Here is a 20,651-nt window from a genome sequence, read left to right as displayed (position 1 = left end):
TCATTTTGGGGGAATTAATACATAAGGAACAAGGAATAGAGAACTGTAAAACCGAGCAAAGATTCTATTCCTGTCCAGCAGTGACTCCAGCAAGTAGGTTCCATTTGGTACAAGTAGCCACACAGCATTTTGCAGCAAGATAAATCTGATTTGCACAGATCTCAACCAGGAATCTTTCAGTGCTTTTAGGAAAGTTGACTTATTCCCAAGTATTGTTTATCTAGGACATACTTTCTTAGGGGTTCCCCTTTATTCTGAATATGACTCTCCTTAGATTAATGTATGTCCATTCATCCCCTGATGTTGATTTAATAGTTACATATGTATTCAGTAAGTGATAGAGGTAAGAGGCTGGAAAACCTAATGATGGAAGGCTGATATGATGTATATATACACAGGATGAATGTGTAACTTTCTAGTTAGACAGAATATACAAACTTACTGCATTTACCATTGAAGACAAGCAGTAACTTAGGAAGAAGCAGTAGAGTTGAGAATTTGTATCTAGAAGTACGGCTGCCTGAACACAGATACAAAGGCCAGAGAAATGGGTGAGATCAAGGAGAGTCAGGAGGAATGGCTGACACAGATTGTCATCGGCGGTACCAGATAGAATTAGAAAGAAATAGATAGCTAAGTAGAGATGTGTAATAATACTGTACAGAAAAGTACAGATCCCTGGGCATACATGTCGTAGAAACTTTTGCTTCCATATCTCCTCTGTGGAAACCTCCAAGTTGTGCTTAGATTTTTTTGGGTATGCTGTAGTAGTTGGAATGCTTCGTTCTTTAGTTTATAAGAAATAATAATTTGACAGGAGAATGCCTAATTTACTAGCTCCCAGAGAATTAGGGTACAGCCTGAAAAATTCTCTCATCTAAATTGTATGCATACATCTGGAGCTTCTTAGCATTCTTAGTTTCCAGGTTCTTCCTTTCACCTCGAATCTCCACAGATACTGGACTGAGCATGCCCAGTGATGCTTCACTTTCTCCAGCAAGTCAGAACTCTCCATACTGTATGACACCTGTGTCGCAAGGCTCACCTGCTAGTTCTGGCATAGGCAGTCCAATGGCATCGTCAACGATAACCAAAATCCACAGCAAAAGATTTCGAGAGTAAGTTTTTTTTTCTCACTATTGAGGTCACACAGTTGAAGGATCTTGGTTGTTCCGAATTCATACCCTTGTTACTCTGGTAAACCCTAAAAGGGCATGTGGAGGCTGTGCTGCACTTCCTCCTCTTGCGTCACACGTGGTGCTTCTCTCCCAGCATTCCAGCCTTTTACATTCTGTGTATAGTGTGTATCATGTGTATATGTATGTTACATATATGTACATATAGGATGTAAGTTTCTATGGGTTTTGCTCTTCAAATACATATGTTTTTGCATATAATACAGATTTTTTAAAAAGTTTACAGATGGGTTAATAACATGTAATAGGCTTCTTCACCTAAGACCCTGAATCCATCCCATAAAGCCATTTTGTTCTTGTTTATTGTGCATTTTTGTTGTGGTAGAGATTGACTTCCCAGCTTTCAGCTTCCTGGTCAAGTGTTTGACCACTGAGCTACACCGTTAACCCATGCACTTGCTTTAAGCAAGTATTTCTAGGTTTAAAATTGGATAATTAAGGAGTCACAAAGCAGTTGTGACGTATTGTAATATTTGTGTAGATAAAGAAATTTTAACTTTGAAAATGACTTATGAAGGAACCCTAGAGCAAGAGCCAGTGTGGGTCCAGCAGCCACCGCTCTGTTTGCTCCTTCCACAGCTCTAGCATCTGAGCAGAAGCCTCTCTCCAGGCTCGGAGCAGCTAATTCTATGTCAGACAGCAGATGTGGAGCAAATGAAACACATGGGAAATAAATTACATATGTATGAAACGAACAGCTTGAGACAGGAAAGAAGAAACATGTAGTTTGGTGTTGAACTCTTTAATTTTGAATGTTTATGACATTTCTTCTTCCCTCAGTTCACCCATTTCTATCTATGAAGTGTCTTCTATCATACTTGCTTACATGTTTGCACATGAAAACATGAGATTTCCTGGACATGTTTTCAGGCCCATGTCTTCTGTTGTATGAGGTAGATGGCCTGCCTCTAGTGCAGTGACGTGGATTTAGGACTGTGGATGGTCTACAGGTAACCGTGGTGACTGCCATGCCCTGGAGTTAGGTGCAGTGACTGCACACTTCCTTTGTTTCCAAGCTGACATTGAAGACAGTCTCAGTCAGTTGCTTTGTTTGATGTAACCTCAAGGCTTCAGTTTACCTATTGAACTCATCTTCCATGGCCATAGTTTTCAGAGCACCTAACCAAACTTATTTTTATGGTTGGAAATGCTTTCCTGACTGAGACTTATCCAAGCTCAAAGGATTAAGTAATTTTAGCTTTCTTGGAATATTTAAAACCTTTTATTTTTTAGCAGAATAAAACAGATTTATTGGATTGGTGGGCTGTGAAGTAAGAAGTATTGTCCACTGCTTTGATTTCTTTTTTCTTGTAGCACCTAAAGGAGTAGGTTTCTTTTTTAAAAAAACAAAAACAAAAAAAAACTTTCTTTATTTCATGTATGTGAGTACACTGTCCACTGTCACTGTCCTCAGACACACCAGAAGAGGGCATCAGATCCCGTTACAGATGGTTGTGAGCCACCATGTGGTTGCTGGGAGTTGAACTCAGGACCTCTGGAAGAGCAGTCAGTGCTCTAACCACTGAGCCGTCTCTCCAGCCTGAGGAGTGGGTTCCATTCTGGCATTTTATACATATGTATCGTTCTGCTTGGTGCTCATTCATGCCCTTCTCCAGCTGCCTCCCCTCCCCCCGCTTCCCACCTTATGCTGATTTACTTCCTGTTCCAAAGAGTCCTCCTCTTATGTCACTTCCTTTTGTTACTCTCGGTAACCTGGTCTACAGAGAGAGTTTCAGGACAGCCAGGGCTTCACAGTGAGACTCTGTCTATGAAAACCAAAACAAACAAACATTTTCTTACTTCTATTTTCTCCTTCCTCTCCTAAGATCTCTTCTGCCCTTTGGTGGTTTTTTTCTACTTTCATGATGTACTTGTGTGCATGTACACACACAGATACAGATACACAAATGTAAATCTAAGTTCTTCATAAGAGAAAACATGCAGTATTTGTCTGAGTCTGTGTTACTTCACTTAACATAATGCTCATTAGATCTGTTTTGCAAATGTCTTTAGTTTATTTTTCTTGGCAGCTGAAGAAAACTTCAGTATATATTAATAATTTTTCATCAGTTTCATTTAGCCATTCATGTTGGAGGCTATCTTGGCTGGTTCCATTTTTAGCTCTTGTGGGCTGTATAACAGTAAACCCGGTACACTTTGATCTCTGGTCTGTCAACTTAGTGTTCTGCGGGTCTGTGCCCAGCAGTTATGTGCTGAGCCCTGCGGAGTTGTGATGTCCTTGGTGGCTCTGTCAGTTTATGTCATCGGCAGGTCAGGCGCCTCTTTCAGTCAGAATGAACTGTTACTGAGAAGTCCAGAAAACTTGCATTTCTCTCTTACTAGTAGTCTGTTAGTAATATGTATCACAACAACATATAAAACTGTGATCTCTTAGCTAAAGATATAAACCAGCCTTCAGTTTATATCCTTAGAACTGTAATATAGGAGCTCAGTACTTCCCAAGGCTCTTGTCCTAGGCTAAAAGCTACTTCACTGACATTCACAAGCAAAGAGAATCGGTACAGCTGTTTTTCTGATTGGCATGTTTAGAAATGTCGAGACTGGTGACTTGTTATACATATGCCTTGTTGGATTTTTTCACCCTCAAAGATAGTTTTCTAATGTAAGTCTGTAGTTACAGGACAATAAATTAGGATGGAATTACCTAGTTCTTTGCTTCTTTTACAGATATTGTAACCAGGTTCTTTCTAAAGAAATTGATGAATGTGTGACCCTCCTCCTGCAAGAGCTTGTGAGTTTTCAGGAACGCATCTACCAAAAGGACCCTGTGAGAGCCAAAGCCAGACGGCGGCTGGTTATGGGACTGCGAGAGGTCACCAAGCACATGAAGCTGAACAAGATCAAGTGCGTCATCATTTCCCCAAACTGTGAGAAGATCCAGTCAAAGGGTGTGTATGCTTGCTTCAGAAAGGAACTTAAACCAGCCCTGCAGCCAGAAGCCATATCTTTATCTGCAGCGTAGTTATGAAATAAATATTGAGCATGAGAAAATGAAATACTCATGGCTCATCAAGTGTCTCCTTACTGTGATCAGACTAGAACCGGTCAGGGTGTGCATTACTTTGCATCTGTATATTCTGCTCTGCAAACTTTACATAATCTTCCTTTAATGACTTTTCCCACTTTAAGAAGAACTAGAATAAAGGTAAGGAGATCTCAGCTCTGCTCTGCTTGGGGTAGAGATCTGTCTCCCAGAAACCAGCAGTTACATAGTATCTTAGGGTCTTTATTGCTAAAATACTGTGACCAAAACAACTTGGGGAGGAAAGGTTCTCACCTTACATCTTACAATTTGTCATCCATGGAATTCAGGATAGGAACTCAAGATGGTAAGCTAGAGAGGCAGGAGGGTTGCAGAGGTCACAGAGGGGCACAGCCACTGGCTTACTGCCCAGGCCTGGCTCAGCCTGTTTTCTTACAGAATCAAGGACTACCAGCCCAACAGTGTCCTTAACCACAATCACTAATTAAGAAAGTATGTTATAGGTTTACCCATAAGCCAGTGTGGTGGAGGCATTTTCTTAATTGAGGTTTTTCTTTCTTGGTAAATGACTCTAGCTTGTGTCAAATTGACATAAACCTAGCCAGCACACATAGGCTCCAGGGTAACCTAGCACGTGAGTACATTCTATGCTGTGCAGCCTTGTTTGACCTTGTTGGTAGAGCAGACAGAGGTAGGTGTAAAAGTAGCGTGGCAGATACTTGCATGGAGAAAACAGCCATAAGCCACTGCGTTAATCTGTCTCCCTAAATATGGTCAGTTAGCTACTGTTAACTATTTCGCCTAAGTTCTTCAAATAAATGTTTGTTACATTGAAACTTAATTTCTACTATGCTAATCCCTACAGAGAAAGTAAAGTACTGAATTTGAAGGAATTGGGGATTTAATTATGGAGACGTGTGTGTGTGTGTGTGTGTGTGTGTGTGTGTGTGTGTGTGTGTGTGTGTTACAGATAAAGTAAGACATTCTTTTTTGCAGTATTCTGTCTTCTAGCCAGGTTAGCTCCAACATGTAGGAACTGACTGGCATCTCCTGTGCGTTCATCTCCTTACCTTAGGTGGCCTTGATGAGGCCCTCTATAATGTCATAGCCATGGCCCGGGAGCAAGAGATTCCTTTTGTATTTGCCCTCGGAAGGAAAGCCCTGGGACGCTGTGTGAACAAGCTGGTTCCTGTTAGTGTTGTAGGAATCTTCAATTATTTCGGTGCTGAGGTAAGAACTTAGAAGACAGGGCTGGGGACGTGGCCGAGTCAGTAAACAACCCAACCCACCTCAAGCCAGGCAGGATGCTGTTCAGCTGTACTCACAGCACTGGGGAGCCAGAGACAAGTGGGTGTCTGTAGACCAGTGAGAGATTCTGTCTAGTAAACACACTAACTGGCCCCAGAGGAACAGCTCCTGTCACACACACATACTCACACACACACACACACATGAGAATAACTTAGGGGGTATACTGTCTTGCTCCTTTCTGTTAGCACATTCCAGGAGTGAGTTAGCAACTCAAGGGAGTAGGACAGGACTTCTCTGTTCAATATTTTATCCTCTTCCCTCATGTCCTTTAGTTTGTTTTCATCCGTTTTGCTTATAATACCTATGTTAATCTCAAAATCACAAGTCTACACGCTTGCTTTCTTTTTACTGGTTTCATTTAAATGCATGATTTCTTACACACTACAATAAAATACAAATACTTTTTACAAATAAAATTTGTATTATTAATGGTCCATGGCGGGGCTGCTTTTCGACAGTCCTCTTCCTCTGTAAAGACAAATTGTGAGTGGTTTGATAGCTAGTTACAGCGCTTAACCGCCTCAGCAGGCAGCACAGTGAGCAGCATCTTAACTTGTTCCTGGTCCTCTAAGCAGCAGTATGGCACTAAGACATAAACATTCACCACGAGTGCTGGGCATAGTGGACACTTTTAATCCCAGTGCGTGTGAGCAGAAATTGGCAGATCTCTGAGTTCCAGCCTCGTCTACATAGTGAGTTCCAGTACAGCCTGAGCTACGTAGTGAGACCTGTCTTGAAAGAAACCATTAACAAACACATTACCAAGTGAAGTGATGGTCTGGGAACCACCAGGCTTTGTCATATGAGTTGTACTTTTGGTGCGTGAGGAAGTTATGAGATACAGCTGTTGAAATGTAGCTTTAGCTGTGTACATATTGACATTTTTATTAAACACGAGACTCACACATCTGGCTAGAAAACTTAGTTCCTTTGGAAACTCCCATCTTCTATACCCCTGACCTGACCACCTCCCCACACGCTCATTCCCTTGTGTTCCAACCCAAGTCAGACTATCACTGCCCTTGAACTAGCTTTATGCTTCTCTTAATTCTCTTAATGTATGATTTCACATGGCTACCTAGCCAAGGACTCCTCTCCCTCCTTGTCCTTTCTGTACCTGTTTTTCAAGTTCTGCACCAGATGTTAGCTTCCTTGAATTTCTCAGTGATGTCCACCATCAGATTTATGTCTCCTTTAAAAGCTAGTATTGTTAGTTTGTTGTCGTTTGTTTTGTTTTTTAAAACAATAAACAAAAGGCCAAAACCTTGTGCAGCTTTTAAGCTGTGTCATGCACTGGGTTTTGCAGAGAGTTGATGCTCCTTTTCTCTCTGTAGTGCCAAACTGAAGGGGAAAACAGTTGTTGAACCTTTCAAATATATCACAAGTAATGTTCGAATCAGTTGCCTCAACCCTGTGACATTTATGACTCCGTGTGTTACGTACATTCTGTAAGGTTCTGTGGTTTATGTACTGCCCAAAGTTAATGTGGACTAAAAATGTAAGAAGCTTTATAATTAAAAAACATTGACTAGTCACAGAAGAATCTCTCTTTTCAGAGCCTGTTTAACAGATTAGTGGAGCTCACGGAGGAAGCCAGGAAGGCATATAAAGACATGGTTGCGGCAACAGAGCAGGAGCAAGCAGAGGAAGCCTTGAGGAGTGTGAAGACAGTGCCTCACCACATGGGCCACTCGCGCAACCCCTCTGCTGCAAGCGCCATTTCTTTCTGCAGTGTTATTTCTGAACCCATTTCTGAAGTAAATGAAAAGGAGTATGGTAAGTTGTCCAGTACCAGTTTAAATGAAATAATTCAAGTGATTAAAACCATTTTGTAAATAACCTTCCAATCTACTTCTTGATTGTTTCTATACTTTTTTTCCCTTCAAAGTCTGGCCTTCAGCTCACTGTTGAACACCCTGGTAAGGAACTGGATAAGGAAGACCTTGAATTTTAGATATCCCTATCTTTACCCCCTCAGTGCTGAGATGACTGCTTTGTGCTGCCACACAGTTTATGTGACACCAGAAAGCAAGCCCACAACTCCTTTTGGCTTAAAAATTAGTTTAAACATTATTATTAAGAATGGATGTTTCAGCAGGTAGTGGCAGTGCATACCTTAAATCCCAGCACTTTGCGGACGGAGACAAATGTGTCTCTGTGAATTCCAGCACCAGCCTGGTCTACATATAGAGCTCTAGGACAACCAGAGCTACATAGGGGCTGTCTCAAAAGAAAAAAAAAAAAGCATATTTGGAACTGAGCTCATCCTTTCAGCCCCTGGAATGTAATTATATTTGCTTTCGTCACCTGTTCCATCACTATGAAGTGACATCGTGACTGAGGCAACTCTTAGAAAAGAAAGCATTTGATTGGGGGCTTTACCATTTCCAGAGGTTTACTCTTACTACCATCATTGTGGGGAGCAGGAGCTGGAGCAGTAGCCAAGAGCTACGTCCTGATCCACAGACAGAAAGACAGAGTCAGAGACACAGACAGAAACAGAAAGAGAGACAGAGGACAACTGGCCTGATGTGGGCTTTTTTTTTTTTTTTTTTTTTTTTTTTTTTGGGTGTGTGTTTTTTGTAGAGATGGTCTTCAGATCATAATACAAGTTAAAATTAAAACACAACTCAAGTTTAGAATTATAACGTTTGTTCCTGGATGTATTGTAACCGAAGGTCGAGGCGTGGAGTGCATGGAGGGAATGGAGGAAGATCCAGTTCAAATTCGTTGCTCCAAGATTCTTTGATACACTCTCTGAGGATGAAGAACTTTTCAATTGTTAAAGTGCAAATAGTGTACTCACTGTTAGACAGAAACCCAAGATCTGTCCCTGATGTGGGCTTTTAAAACTTCAAAACCCACCCCAGTGACACACTTCCTCCAGCAAGGCCACACCTCCTAATCCTTTTCAGATGGTGCTACTCCCTGTGAGTAAGCATTTAAATCTAGGTGCCTATGGGGACCTTTCTTATTTATACCACCATATAGTTATAGCAGACTAATAAAATGTTTAAGAGCAGAATAAGATTATTAAGCCACGTAACTTTACTGTACTACCCAGTCTGGTCTTACAGTGTAGAAAAGTGACACTACCCCTGAGTTCTGTATAATCCTAGTCAAGGTTAGTCCAGACTGTGACAGAAGTGCAGCGTCATTTGCCATAGGCTGCATCGCATTCCCTGCCCCGATCCTGTAATGGTTTAACTCAAACTCACTTTTTGAACTAGTTGATATTTCTTCTATCTTTTTAAGGAAAGAATGTTAGTGACTTTTTCCAACATTATAATAAAGTAACAAGAGTTACGGGAAGAAGGACTTACTTTGCTTAAAGATCCAGAGAGAGTCTGTCATGTGGACAACAGGAGTGGCTCTGGTCACATTGCACCCACAGTCAGAAGCCATCATGAATGCATGGCCAGTTGGGACCCCAGCCTAGGAATAGTGCCGCCCACACTGAGGGGTGTGTCACTTCAGTCACCCTAATGGAAGATAAGACCCCAGGATCCCTGCGTCAGGTTGAGAATCAGTATTACATTTAGTCCTCTGCTTTTTTGTTCGTTTTTCATTTTGTCTCATTTAAGTCTTATCTGTGAACTTATCAAATATGTTGTTGCCTCCTGAGTTTAAACTGTTGGAAATTCTTTCCTGCTCTCCTTGTCTCTGCCGTAGCTGAGTGTTTAGGGTTGCTTTTGGTAGAGCTGAATTGTCCGTTTTTAAGAAACTGTAGTTTGTGGGTGTTACTGCCTTGATAGAGGTAGGCATGCTTGTGCTGGACAACTAGTTCAACATGAAGACAAAAGACTAAGTGTGTAACAGATCCAGTCAGTGCACGTGTGAAGTGATGTGTGACGTGCCAGTTTTAAAAGCACACTACAGGAAACGTCCAGAAGACTTGGATGAGGGGTAGTGATAATGCTCTCTACAGGACACACAGTAGGGAAAATAGACCAAAGGCTTCACAAGAGCTGAGCATTACATTTAAGGCACTCATAGATGGAAGGAAGCCTTCGTTTTTTTAACACTGCACCTAAGAAGCATGTAATGGCTGAACTTGTCTTTAGGAAAAAGAAAAGCTGATGGGAAGAAATGTAAATGAGCTATAAGGCTTTATTTTTCATAATTAAATATATATGTAATAATAACTATTTTAAAATTGTATTTGTCATATCTGCATGCTCATGATAGTGTATGACATACCTGTGTCATAGCATGTTCTGTGGTAATCGGAGGACAGCTTTGTGGTGTCTCTTCTCCATGGTTTCCAAGGATTGAACTCAATTTCCAGGCTTGTGTTGAAAAAGCCTTTACCTGCCAAGTCATCTTGCCAGCCTTTAAAAATCTGTTTATAAAATGTCATTTACTGTGGGGCAACTACAGTGACACAGATCTGGTGGGACTGAGGGGAGTGACGTAGGATAGCAAACAGAGGAGTGCTTTGAACATTTCTGTAAAGGTGCTGTGGGTTCAGGTCAGGGATGCTCCGAGGAGAGGTCATCAGGGACAGTAGGAGGCTGTGCTTACAGCTTGCACCAAGCAGCATATGCCAGGCCTCGCCTGTCCTGTGACTGCAGGGCCGAGGCACGGTGCAGTGGGACCAGAAAGACAGATAAGTAAGAATCACGTGATCATGGACTTAGAGGATATACGGAGTTTAAATCTTGTCTTAAGGTCACCAAAAGCCAGTTTGATTTAAAACCGGCATAGTAAATAAAGTAGGAATATACAGCAGACAGAAAAATTAAGACCTGATGTAAGGCAGCAGTGAGTGATTGTAGTTTTTGAGCTAGAAGTGACATAGGACAATAACGGGACAGACGATGGAAGAAAGGTGGCACGGGGTCACCACCTGGCTTCTTGTGCTTTGACACGGAGCGATTGTTTCACTAAGAGACTGAGCATAGGGGGCGTAGGTGCATCCGTGAGGCAGGGTGGGAATGAGAGCTCCTGTCCCATGCTGAAGCAGCTGAGGGAAGGCTTCCTGTTCGTTTTCTCCTGTATACACTGTGTCCCGACTGAAGTGCCCCTAATACCATCTACAAGTGGAATATAATGTATGTAGCTCAGTACATGATAATAATACTATTCCTATACTGTGTAAATTACTGGAAGATACTTGGATCTTTTTATTTGAATAACAAACCCAGGGGAGTGGGAGAGCCACACCCATCCTGGGGTCCTGGTCCTTAAAGATGATTCTGTCCGTGCTTGCGTTATGTAACACATTCCGTGAAAGCCAAACCTGTCTGTGGGTTTATACATGAGCATCAGTAGCTTCTCTGCTTTCTGACACAGTGGTACATCTTATTTCTTTGTTCATTTGAATGCACGTTGTTTTTTTAAAAAGTATTCGTTGTGTGTGTGTGTGTGTGTGTGTGTGTGTGTGTGTGTGTGTGTCTACACACACATAGTGTTCTGTCTCATGCATACCAGAAGAGGACATCAGATCTCATTACGGGTGGCTGTGAGCCACCATGTGGTTGCTGGGAATTGAACTCGGGACCTCTGGAAGAGCAGTCAGTCTCTTAACTGTTGAGCCATGCTCCAGCCCAAGTACACATTGTTTTGAACATTACTCTCCCTTTATTACATTCTAAACTCATTTTAGAACAAATTAAATGTTTAATTTCCTCACTGAGTTTATGAGCCAACAAATTTCTATATTCTGTTCCTGCCTCATATTTTGGAACTTTATTACATTCTAAACTCATTTTAGAACAAATTAAATGTTTAATTTCCTCACTGAGTTTATGAGCCAACAAATTTCTATATTCTGTCCCTGCCCCTTAATTTAGTGTTTTAAGTAAGTTCCATGGCTCTGAAACAGTATCTGGTTCTTCCTGCTTGTAGAGACTAATTGGAGAAGCATGGTGGAGACTTCAGACGGCTTGGAGATGTCAGAATGCGAGAAGGCCGACCCTGGTAAGCACGGCCCATCTGAGAAGCCCAGCAAATCCACCCTTGACACGACCCAGGGTGGTAAGCAGCTGCCGCTGGCTGCAGGCAGCATCACCTCAGCGCCAAGCCAGGGGAAACCCGCGGGTGACAAGGACGAGCTGGAGTGGGCCTCACAGCGGAGCACTGAGACGAGCTCCCTGGACGGCAGCTGCCGGGACCTCCTGAACTCCTCCATCACCAGCACCACCAGCACGCTTGTTCCTGGCATGCTTGAAGAAGAGGAGGATGAGGAGGAGGAAGATTACACTCATGAACCCACGTCAGAGGAAGTGCAGCTCAATAGTAGAATCGAGTCCTGGGTCTCAGAGACGCAGAGGACTATGGAGACCCTGCAGCTCGGCAAAGCCCTGCCTGGCTCCGAGGAAGACAGTGCAGAGCAAAGTGGAGAGGAAGCGGCGGAAGTGGCCGAGGGGCTAGAGTCAGGGGCAGACGGTGAGACCTGGACTCCTGAGCAGCCGCTGAAGCCCAGCAGTAACACGAGCAAAGAGCACCCTGATTTCAGTTCCCCTCCCCAAAGTACTTAACTCAGGAAGTGCCGGCTGTGTCCGGCTGTGTCCGGCTGCAGCCATGTACCGGACCTCCATCAACATCTTCCACTGTCCAGTCACTTACTGTTTTTAACTCCCAACAGATTTTGTAGCTCTTATTTTGTTATGATCTCTGGCATCACTTTTAACAGTGTCCAAGACTATTTCTAAGAATTGTTTGGAAAATTCAGACTTGTTTCAACTTACTTTTAATGAAATATAATGACTATAGAAAGAAGACCAAATTCTAAAGAAAAACAACAAAAAAAAAAAAACTTAAAACAAAAACAAAAACAAAAAAACCTAATGGCTATTTAAGGTTATTTTACAAATTAAAGATGGAGGTTCTAAGGACCAGTGTCTGCTTGCATACCCATCTCCTTCAGGGCAATCTGTTTGTCCGAGTTATGGAAGCAAGCTGCTTGTGTAAAGAGCTGGAGGTAGCGTCAGGGACTAAAAGGCCGTCGCAGCAAGACTGCACAGTGCTGTGCATTAAAAATGGATGCAGATTTTACTTAGTCTACTACGTTTATTTCAGAAGTTCTAGTCATTGTAACCCGTGAAAGTTGGGATGGGCTAAACTCGCTTGCAGGAGTTAGGCGATCACTGGAGCGTTAACATGCTGGTCTCCTTTGTGGGAAGGGGTAGATGTCTGGAGGAGCAAACAGTCACCATGGTGGGACTTGCCAGGTTCTAACACTTGCCTCTGACCTCAGGAATGCTCTTGTACATAGTGTGTAAAGCCAGCTCTGACAGGTGAACAGTGCAGATGTATACCTGCACAGCACTTCCCTGCAGACACCCAGAAGCAAGGCTGTCTGCTGCTAGCATTTGCTTTAGGACCCTGTGGGTTTGAGGTGTGGATCTGTCTGTATATTCAAATACATCCACATCGGAAGTCATTTCATCTGTTGTTTTAAGTGTACACTTTTGCATCTTCCTCAGAGCAAGAACCACAGTTACAGGAAGTCAGGGAAAGGAATTTTGCAGTCTGTGACGTGTTGAGGGAAGGCTTGGAAGAAGCTGTAGAAGAAAAGAGAAGGCTATTCTAATTGTGCTGATCCTTCAGATGACTTGTCATATACAAATATATGCAGAAACTAATTGTGTTCATAATTATTTATCTCTACCCTTCTCTAGGAATGTGTGTGTTTGCTTGGGAGAATCTTAACTTAGTGAGCTGTTTTGTTTGCTGTCCAGCCACCAGCTGGATTCTGTTGTCTTCACAAGTGTCTGTAAGATGGGAGAATGATATTTCACCCATCCTTTGTCTTCCATCTCCTCCTTCACTCCCAGCTCCCAGTGAGCTTCCTACCTCCAGGCTCCCAGGAGCAGGCAGCAGCAGGGAGACCCTCTCCTCCCCTGCTTGTATGGGGTGGGACTTTGCCTCCCAGAGGCAGAAGAGAAAAGCTAAAGTCTTTACTGAAATATTTGGGACCTACTGTGCTCGTTCCAAGTTTTATAATGCTGGCATTTAATGCTAGAGAGATGAGATTCTTGGCCGATGTTATAGTTTTTGTTAGTTGTGAAAGTTTAGGAGCATTGCTCTATAAAAAAAAAAAATGTCAGTCTGTCAACTTTATTAGTGTGCTAAAGGGGACAATAGTATACTGTCCAGTCTAAACTGTTGTCCAGTATAGACTTTAGGCACTAAGTATCTGACACTTCAGTTAGACATAAGGAATGAAGCCAACAGTGAGGTGGATTTACACGGGCTGACTCTTACTGTCTGCATATTTGGAAGCCTTGACTTATTTAAAGAGATGATGGAGGTTTTGAATGACTGACAGTCTTGAATGTAGACTTGAAAACTTTGCCTACTTTTCATGATCTTATTTCTTGCTTGATGTCAGTGGTTCAGATAGCTCTTGATCTTGAGTTAGTGGCTTTTCAAAGTTTCTTGTATTTTATTCTCTTCTGGGTGCAAATCATCATTTTAGACTTTTGAATGTACCAAAAGAGAAGTTGAGGAAATCTTGGAAAAAAACCAGTAACTTAATTTTGCCATAGTTATAGAAGTTCAGTGGGTACCCGCTCACAGGCAGTGGCTTTCTAAGGGGAACTGGCCACTTCTAGAGGACAGCCCAAAATGTATCAAAGGGAGTGCTACCATGCTGAGAGTATCCTTAAATAAACATCAGTGACATCTATAATTTCTTTCCTTTGGGTAAACTTGGGGGGCAGTGTTTGTGTCTGTTGAGTTCCAGAGCTTAGAGGAGGTACAGAAATAGGGAAGTCTTATTTTTGGAAGTAGGTTTGACTCTCTTGGAGTCGTAGTAAGAAGAGTAAGAGTTTATTGGCACAAGAAGTAAAACTGACTTTTTTTTTTTAGTGTGTAGATGTAGTTTTACTGGCAATAATTAGTGTTAGATTTCTATCAGTACACGAATTACAGTATAAATCACACTTCCCTGGTTAGACCCCCTCTTTGGTAAGCTTGTTGTAACGATTACTCCTCAAAGACAGGTGTTCATAATAGCTTAATTTTTTTTTGGTTTTAATCTTTGTAAATGATGTAATATAATTTCTTTTGACTAAACGTGGAAAATAACGTGTGTTATACACTGAAAAGTTTTTACAGGCTTTGACTGGGATCACTTTTGAAGAGACGGTATTTTATATGCTTCCAGTGTTTGGAAAAGAATTAGTCAAAAGGAATTCAAATAATTTAAATATTGACAAATTAATATCCAAATAACATACTTGTGTGATTTTTTAATAACCTGGGGAAAGTAGGGTCGGGGTGGGAATTACAACCTGCAAATAAAGAGCAGTCTTTGCATCCATTTTCAACTCTTAATACAAAACTGCTAAATCGTAACACATTGTTACTTTAATGTATGTATAAAGTATTACTGTTTGTAAAGCTGCTGTTTGCTTAAGAAATTATCATGTAAGTATTTCTGTACATTGTGCCAACAGATTAGAACATTAATTTAATTCGCTGAAAGCTTATCTTTTTATTTAATTTTTTTCCGTGAAATATTTTATTTGCAAACATCTTTCCATCTCCTTTGTTCCTTTCAACCTTTGTATACATCATAGATTCCGTAGGACGTAAAAACTGATCCCCGGTTAATGATAGCATTTAAACTTTGTTGGCATATCACACCTTAAAAAGGATTTGTATTGTTTTGTAATTTAATTTCTAAATATACCACCTGAATTTATAATTTAATGTCTTAAATTGTAATGCTCTAATAAAAACTAGCAAAATTAATGGATTATACCAAGAGAGAATTTCTGTGTCCTTTTCTATGTGAAGGATAAGTTATCTCACATTCAGAGGTTAATACCAGCCTTTTTTGTACTGTGTAAGTACTAGCTGAGTCCTCTGTGCTAATTAAGTGATTTTTGAAATGCATCCCGATGTCATCTGACCTGTGACCCTTGCACTCACCCGGCTTTGCCGAGATCCCCATACAGGAGCTAATAGCAATCTTTGGAGAGGTCACTGTGATGTCTTCTGCACAGACTGTTGTGGTGTAGACTCCTGTAGATTCGCCCCCCACCCCTTTCCCTGAGGTTGGTCCTCAGAGCTCACAGAAGCCCTGTCATGTCTGGGAGGTCTGTCCTTTCCAGATGATGCAGTGTGGTAGAGAAACTAAGAAATTATCCCGGATCCCACAGCCAGTAAGTGGCAGATCTGGAATTCAAACCCCAGCCATGGCTTTTGTGTCTTTGGACGGAGTGCCCAAGTACACAGTTTCCAGAACAGCGTGGGCAGTGAGTGCTGCCTCGCCTGCTGGATGCTGAGAACCTATAGAAGCCTGCCGCTCAGTTTCGGTCACATTGACCAGAGAAGGTGTGCAAAGTACTGCTGGTATATTCAACAATAGGGCTGCTGCCATGGAAGTCACGTTCACAGGCGGGGGTTTAGTTTATGTGACCATTTGAAGCATCTGCGGAGTAGTTAATGTCCGGAAAACTTCTAGAGATACCATAAGCTCAGGTCCAGGTCACCCAAAAAAGCAGATATCAACATAAAGAAAGTCACATGACAAATTTGGTTTTTCTGTGCATTTGGAAGTATGTTTACATTGTGCTCTAATTTATTGGGTATGTGATAGAGTTGTATCTGAACAAAGCATGTGATGTCATTTCAGAATATTTTATTGTTTAAAAACAGCTCTAACTGAAAAATGGAAACTTGATGTTAGTGCTGATGTTGGGACATCTATGGCCAGTACTGGTCCTCATGTTGGGACGCTTATGGCAGTGCTGGTTCTGATGTTGTACCCACCACGGTTGCTTACTCGGGACAGTGAAGCCACTGCATCCTTTGACTCTTCCTTTTACAAAAGTATTCTCTAGTACGCCATGCTGCTCCTGTGGCTGCTTGGATTAAGCCCCTGCTCTCAGGAGGACTAGGCAAGCCCAGCGCTAAGCCACAGCATGGGTGTGAACCACGACAAGCTAGAGAGAATGCAAAGAAAGCTGTTGCTGCTTTTTCAACTGATTCCCACCCAGTTTGTCACAGCTTCTGCCCCAAGTGCCATTTCCCCTCGCTCTTGCATGTCACAGGCAGCAGCAGCTTTCCTCAGGCCCAGCGAACCAACATCTGCACAGCCTCCCTAACTCTCCCAATGCCTCAGAATGGAGGAGAGTTAATAGTCTGTTCTGGGTTGGGTTCTAGCTTAAGGGAATGCTGTAGCTGATACAATTTTCTTGTTCACACCATGAGCTCTTGTGCTCTGTAGCCCCGTGTGTGTATACTGGATTGGTACTCAGTTTCCCTCATGGGCCTCATGGGTTCACTGCTTCGCTGGCTGGTGCCAGAACCCAGCTTCCAGCCTGCCTCAGTGTTGGGGAGGCCTTCTTCAACCTTCACCATTCGTTTTTACCTTTTGATTGAAAGTGAGAGATGTGCACTTTCCCCTTGTGGTTCAGCACTTTATAAACCAAAATGTGGTATTAATGTCAATATTGTTCTATCTTAGAGAATAGGGAAGCCCTATGAGATGGAGAAAGGCAGCAGGTAGTTGATGAAGCATCCAGCACACCTACAGTATTTACTGCTGTGTAGCTCTCTGTCTTACACGGCCATGGGTCACGGGCACTCAGCATCATCAGAGTCACTGAGCCCAGATGGTCATAGCAATTGTAGCGAAAATGAGCACATTTGAGACATTGGTAGGATTACTGAAACAAAGATGCTGAGAGCTGAGGCGAGTGCTTATTACCAACAAACAGACTTTGCTCAGCAGGCCCAGTACCAACCTTCACACTACACAGAGCACTGTGTTCATGAAGGGCAATAAGATGAGAATTGTAGGAAGCCGTTGGCGCCAATAGATGGCGCCAGCTTCCCGCCCATTGTTCAGCCTACAAAAACCTTTTCCCCTCGTGTTGCTTGGCAACCACATAAGTCACAGCCCAATCTCGGGGCACGTAATTGAGCTACAGGAGGATGCACCAATCAGGTAGCAACACAAGTCTCTTAGGCATATATAAGCAGTGCATTTCTCCCCCACGTGAGGAGATTGCGGGAGATCCCACCAGGCAAGCACCTAGAGAGATCCCCTGCTCAGAGAGAAGTTTCCTGTTCAGGAAGTCCCCTGCTCAGAGTGCTGTACAATAAAGGTTGTCCGCAGAAGAATCTGTTTGTTGTTGCATGCCTGTTCCTACCAGCGGGAAGTGTGGGCGCACGACAGAGAATGGGTTCAGTGGCTTAAGCTATCTCTCCATCACTCTCTCCGCTCAGATCTTTCCCCCACGACTGACTGAGATGCTGTCTGTTAATTCAGTTTCTTATCAGCCTTTAATGACTATTAGATATCATCGCTAGAAGGCAGCGGTTCACCTAGTGACTCTATCTACAGTCGCCCATGTTACTCTGTGTCAGGGAAGCCAGTGAACAGGTGTAGAAACATCTGGAGTCTTGGCTCTGCCGTTTTTTAGACTGTGGGCCTTGATCAAATAACAGAACTGTTTATTTTTTCTCCAACTTATTTTAATTCACTTTACATCCTGATCACAGGCCCCTCCCTACTCCCCTCCCAGCCCCACCCTTGCAAATCCCTCCCCCTATTGCTCCCTCCCCTTCTCCTCAGAGAATGGAGAACCCTCCTTGTGTACCACCCCACTCGGAGGCATCTAGTCCAGCAGGACTAGGCATATCTTCTCCCACTGAGGTCCAAACGGGCAGTCCAGGTAGGGAAAGGGGGAGCCAGTGGCAGGTAACAGAGATGGAGACAGCCCCTGCTCTACTTCTCACATGAAGACCAAGCTGGGCATTTGATACAAATGTGTAGGGGGTCTAGGTCCAGCCCCTGTATGCTCCCTGGTTGGTAGTCCACTCTCTGTGAGCCTTCATGGATCCAGGTTAGTTGACTCTGTCTTCTGTGGTGTCCCGAACCCCTCCAGCTTGTTCAATGTTATCCCCCGCACTTCCACAGGGCTCACTGATATTTGGCTAATGTTTGCCTTGATCTGCTGCTGGATTAAGCCTTTCAGGAGATAATTATGCTAGGTTTCTGTCTGCAAGCATAGCAGAGCATCATTCATTAATAGTGTCAGGGGCTGAATCTCTTAAGTCAGACGGTCATTGCTGGCTATTGAGGGGATGAGTTAGTGAATGTGGAGAGATGTCCTGTTGTAGGGTTAGAGAATGGATGCACATTTGGGTGTGTGGGTGTGTGTTGGGTGGGGAGCAGTCATATTAACCATCCCACCTTTTCATTCTGCTACAATTCAGTGCATCCGGGGAGGAGTGCTTTGCCCCTGTGGGCTTTAAGGGTCAAGAGAGGTCTAGTCTAAGACATCTCATCTTGTGTCAGCTCCAGGAGACCAAGCACAGACCAAGTGTAAGGATGGTGGCCATTATCTTCGTTCCGTTGGCCTCTCCCTACTGGCCAAAGGGGTGCAGCCATTTAGGTCAGCATAGAGTTGCGGCTTTGGTTGGAAGAGACAGTAGACACAGTGAATGGCTGGCTAGTTTAGTCTGCCGGGAATAAACGGGGCCCATCTCTGGATCTCCGCCACTTCCCAACGAGGGTGAATTCTTATTGTTGCGTGTGTATCTCGTGTGCTTGGGCCCCTTCCGGACCACGGGTTCCCATCCTTTGATCTGGCTTTCCTTCGTCGGGAGCCCTGGCCAAAGGACGTGCCTTCTACACAACTGACCACTGTCGCAGCAACCAGGCAAAGCACATTTCTATTTTCATCTCACTTCCCAGCATCTTGGGAAAGAACTTGGCTATTTCTCTGGACCAGACCCCTGCGGAGGGAGGAGAGCCTGCAGGCTCCTTCTGTAACCTTCCTTTGACTTGGACTCAGAAGACAAAGGTGATCTTGAGTGCTGCGGAGACACAGCTTCCCTTTATGCTACCACCAGGCCCCGGGAGCCGCCGGCTCACCAGCACTGAGGCCCCTTTGTCCTTGTGGGGGACTGTGGCCTCCCTCCCCTATCCCCTCCCCGCCAGTCGCTGTGCCTGGAGAAGCCTTTGGACTTGCCCGGCTCACACTGGCTCTTTTCTTCTCGGGCTCCTGCAGCTTCGGTGCAGCGCGCCTGGTCGCCTGGCCCGCCTGCTCAATCCGTGCAAAAGCGCAGGACCGCTCCTTCCCTGCCAGCTCCAGCTTCTGCGGGAGCCAAGGCCAAGGCCAATGGCAGCCCAGAACCGCAGTTCCCGCTTCCGTCCCCAGAGGTCGCAGTGGTGCCCCAGGAAGAGGCTCTCACCTAAGCAAGCAACCAGCTTCTAGGAAGGTATCCAACCAGCTTCTAGGAAGGTATCCCAAGAAACATGGATTTACGCGAAAATATTGAGAGAGGGATATCATCCAAATCTTATTGTAAAAACATCCAGACATGGCAGAAACGACGGAAGCCAGGGAGACACTCATTAAGGGTTATCTAGAGCCTTTGACTAGCATTTTGGATACCACAGTCAACCACCGGGTAAATTTGTGGTAAATTTGGCAAATTATGGTGCATTTGCACAATGGCAGCAAAGAGCCATTAAAATAGCCCATCTGCAAGTGCATGAGAAATATGGGGATTTCGCCAAATGAGATGTGTAGGAAATTGCTTGTGATATTATTATTATGGTTTGTTGGGTTGTTGTTGTTGTTAGGGAAAGGAAAAAAAAACTATGGCTCTGTATGAGGGAGAATATGTAGATGTGCTTTGCATGAGACTAAAACGTCATCAAGGACTGTGTCTAAATTTTCATCTGGTTTTTTTCATTCCCATCAATAAGGTACTTGTATTATGTAAATGAGAAGGGGGCTTACAATGTGAAGTCAGAGAGGCCGAAAGGGCTCATGGGATGATAACAGCGCCACACTGTAGAGGTGTGCTGGTGAAGACCAGCCTCTTCTACAGTGCTTACCCATGCTGACCGACCACACCTGGTCATTTACACTTCCACTGGTCTGCCTTTCTTCTCTGGGCCCTGCTCTAGCTCCTGAAAGCTACAGGCCATACGAGCCAGTCACCTATTCTGAGGCTTCTCCAGCCTCTGAGTGGAGGGAGTGGGAAACAAAGAAAAGGCCTTGTAGAATCAACGCCTCCCTTAAAGTTCTCAGGCCTAGCCCAGAGGCAGCACTAAGGGGCATTTTTAGCTCTCTCTCTCTCTCTCTTCTCTCTCTCTCTCTCTCTCTCTCTCTCTCTCTCTCTCTCTCCCTTTTCCTCTCTCTCTCTCTCTCTCCCTTTTC

General features: G+C 43.6%; 1 protein-coding gene across 4 annotated transcripts in view; it reads left to right on the top strand.

Annotated features, from left to right (window-relative positions):
• SECISBP2L (SECIS binding protein 2 like) overlaps positions 1–15,206 on the top strand; it is a gene marked incomplete at its 3' end in the record, with an annotated part of 42,377 nt that extends 27,171 nt beyond the window's left edge. For 2 of the 4 annotated variants that reach the window (XM_080931130.1, XM_080931129.1), the window contains exons 14-18: positions 920–1,118; positions 3,885–4,105; positions 5,276–5,430; positions 7,068–7,287; positions 11,362–15,206. In XM_080931130.1, coding sequence (XP_080787256.1) covers positions 920–1,118; positions 3,885–4,105; positions 5,276–5,430; positions 7,068–7,287; positions 11,362–11,993 — 1,427 coding nt within the window. The remainder of the gene's footprint in view (positions 1–919; positions 1,119–3,884; positions 4,106–5,275; positions 5,431–7,067; positions 7,288–11,361) is intronic. The other 2 variants (XM_080931131.1, XM_080931132.1) reach the window with 2 other exon arrangements.
• Between the last annotated feature and the right edge of the window lie 5,445 nt (positions 15,207–20,651).

The sequence above is a fragment of the Micromys minutus genome (genome assembly GCF_963924665.1).
Source record: "Micromys minutus genome assembly, chromosome: 17".
Lineage (NCBI taxonomy): Eukaryota > Metazoa > Chordata > Mammalia > Rodentia > Muridae > Micromys > Micromys minutus.
Note: the sequence above shows the minus strand (reverse complement) of the source record. Positions and strands in the feature narration are given on the sequence as shown.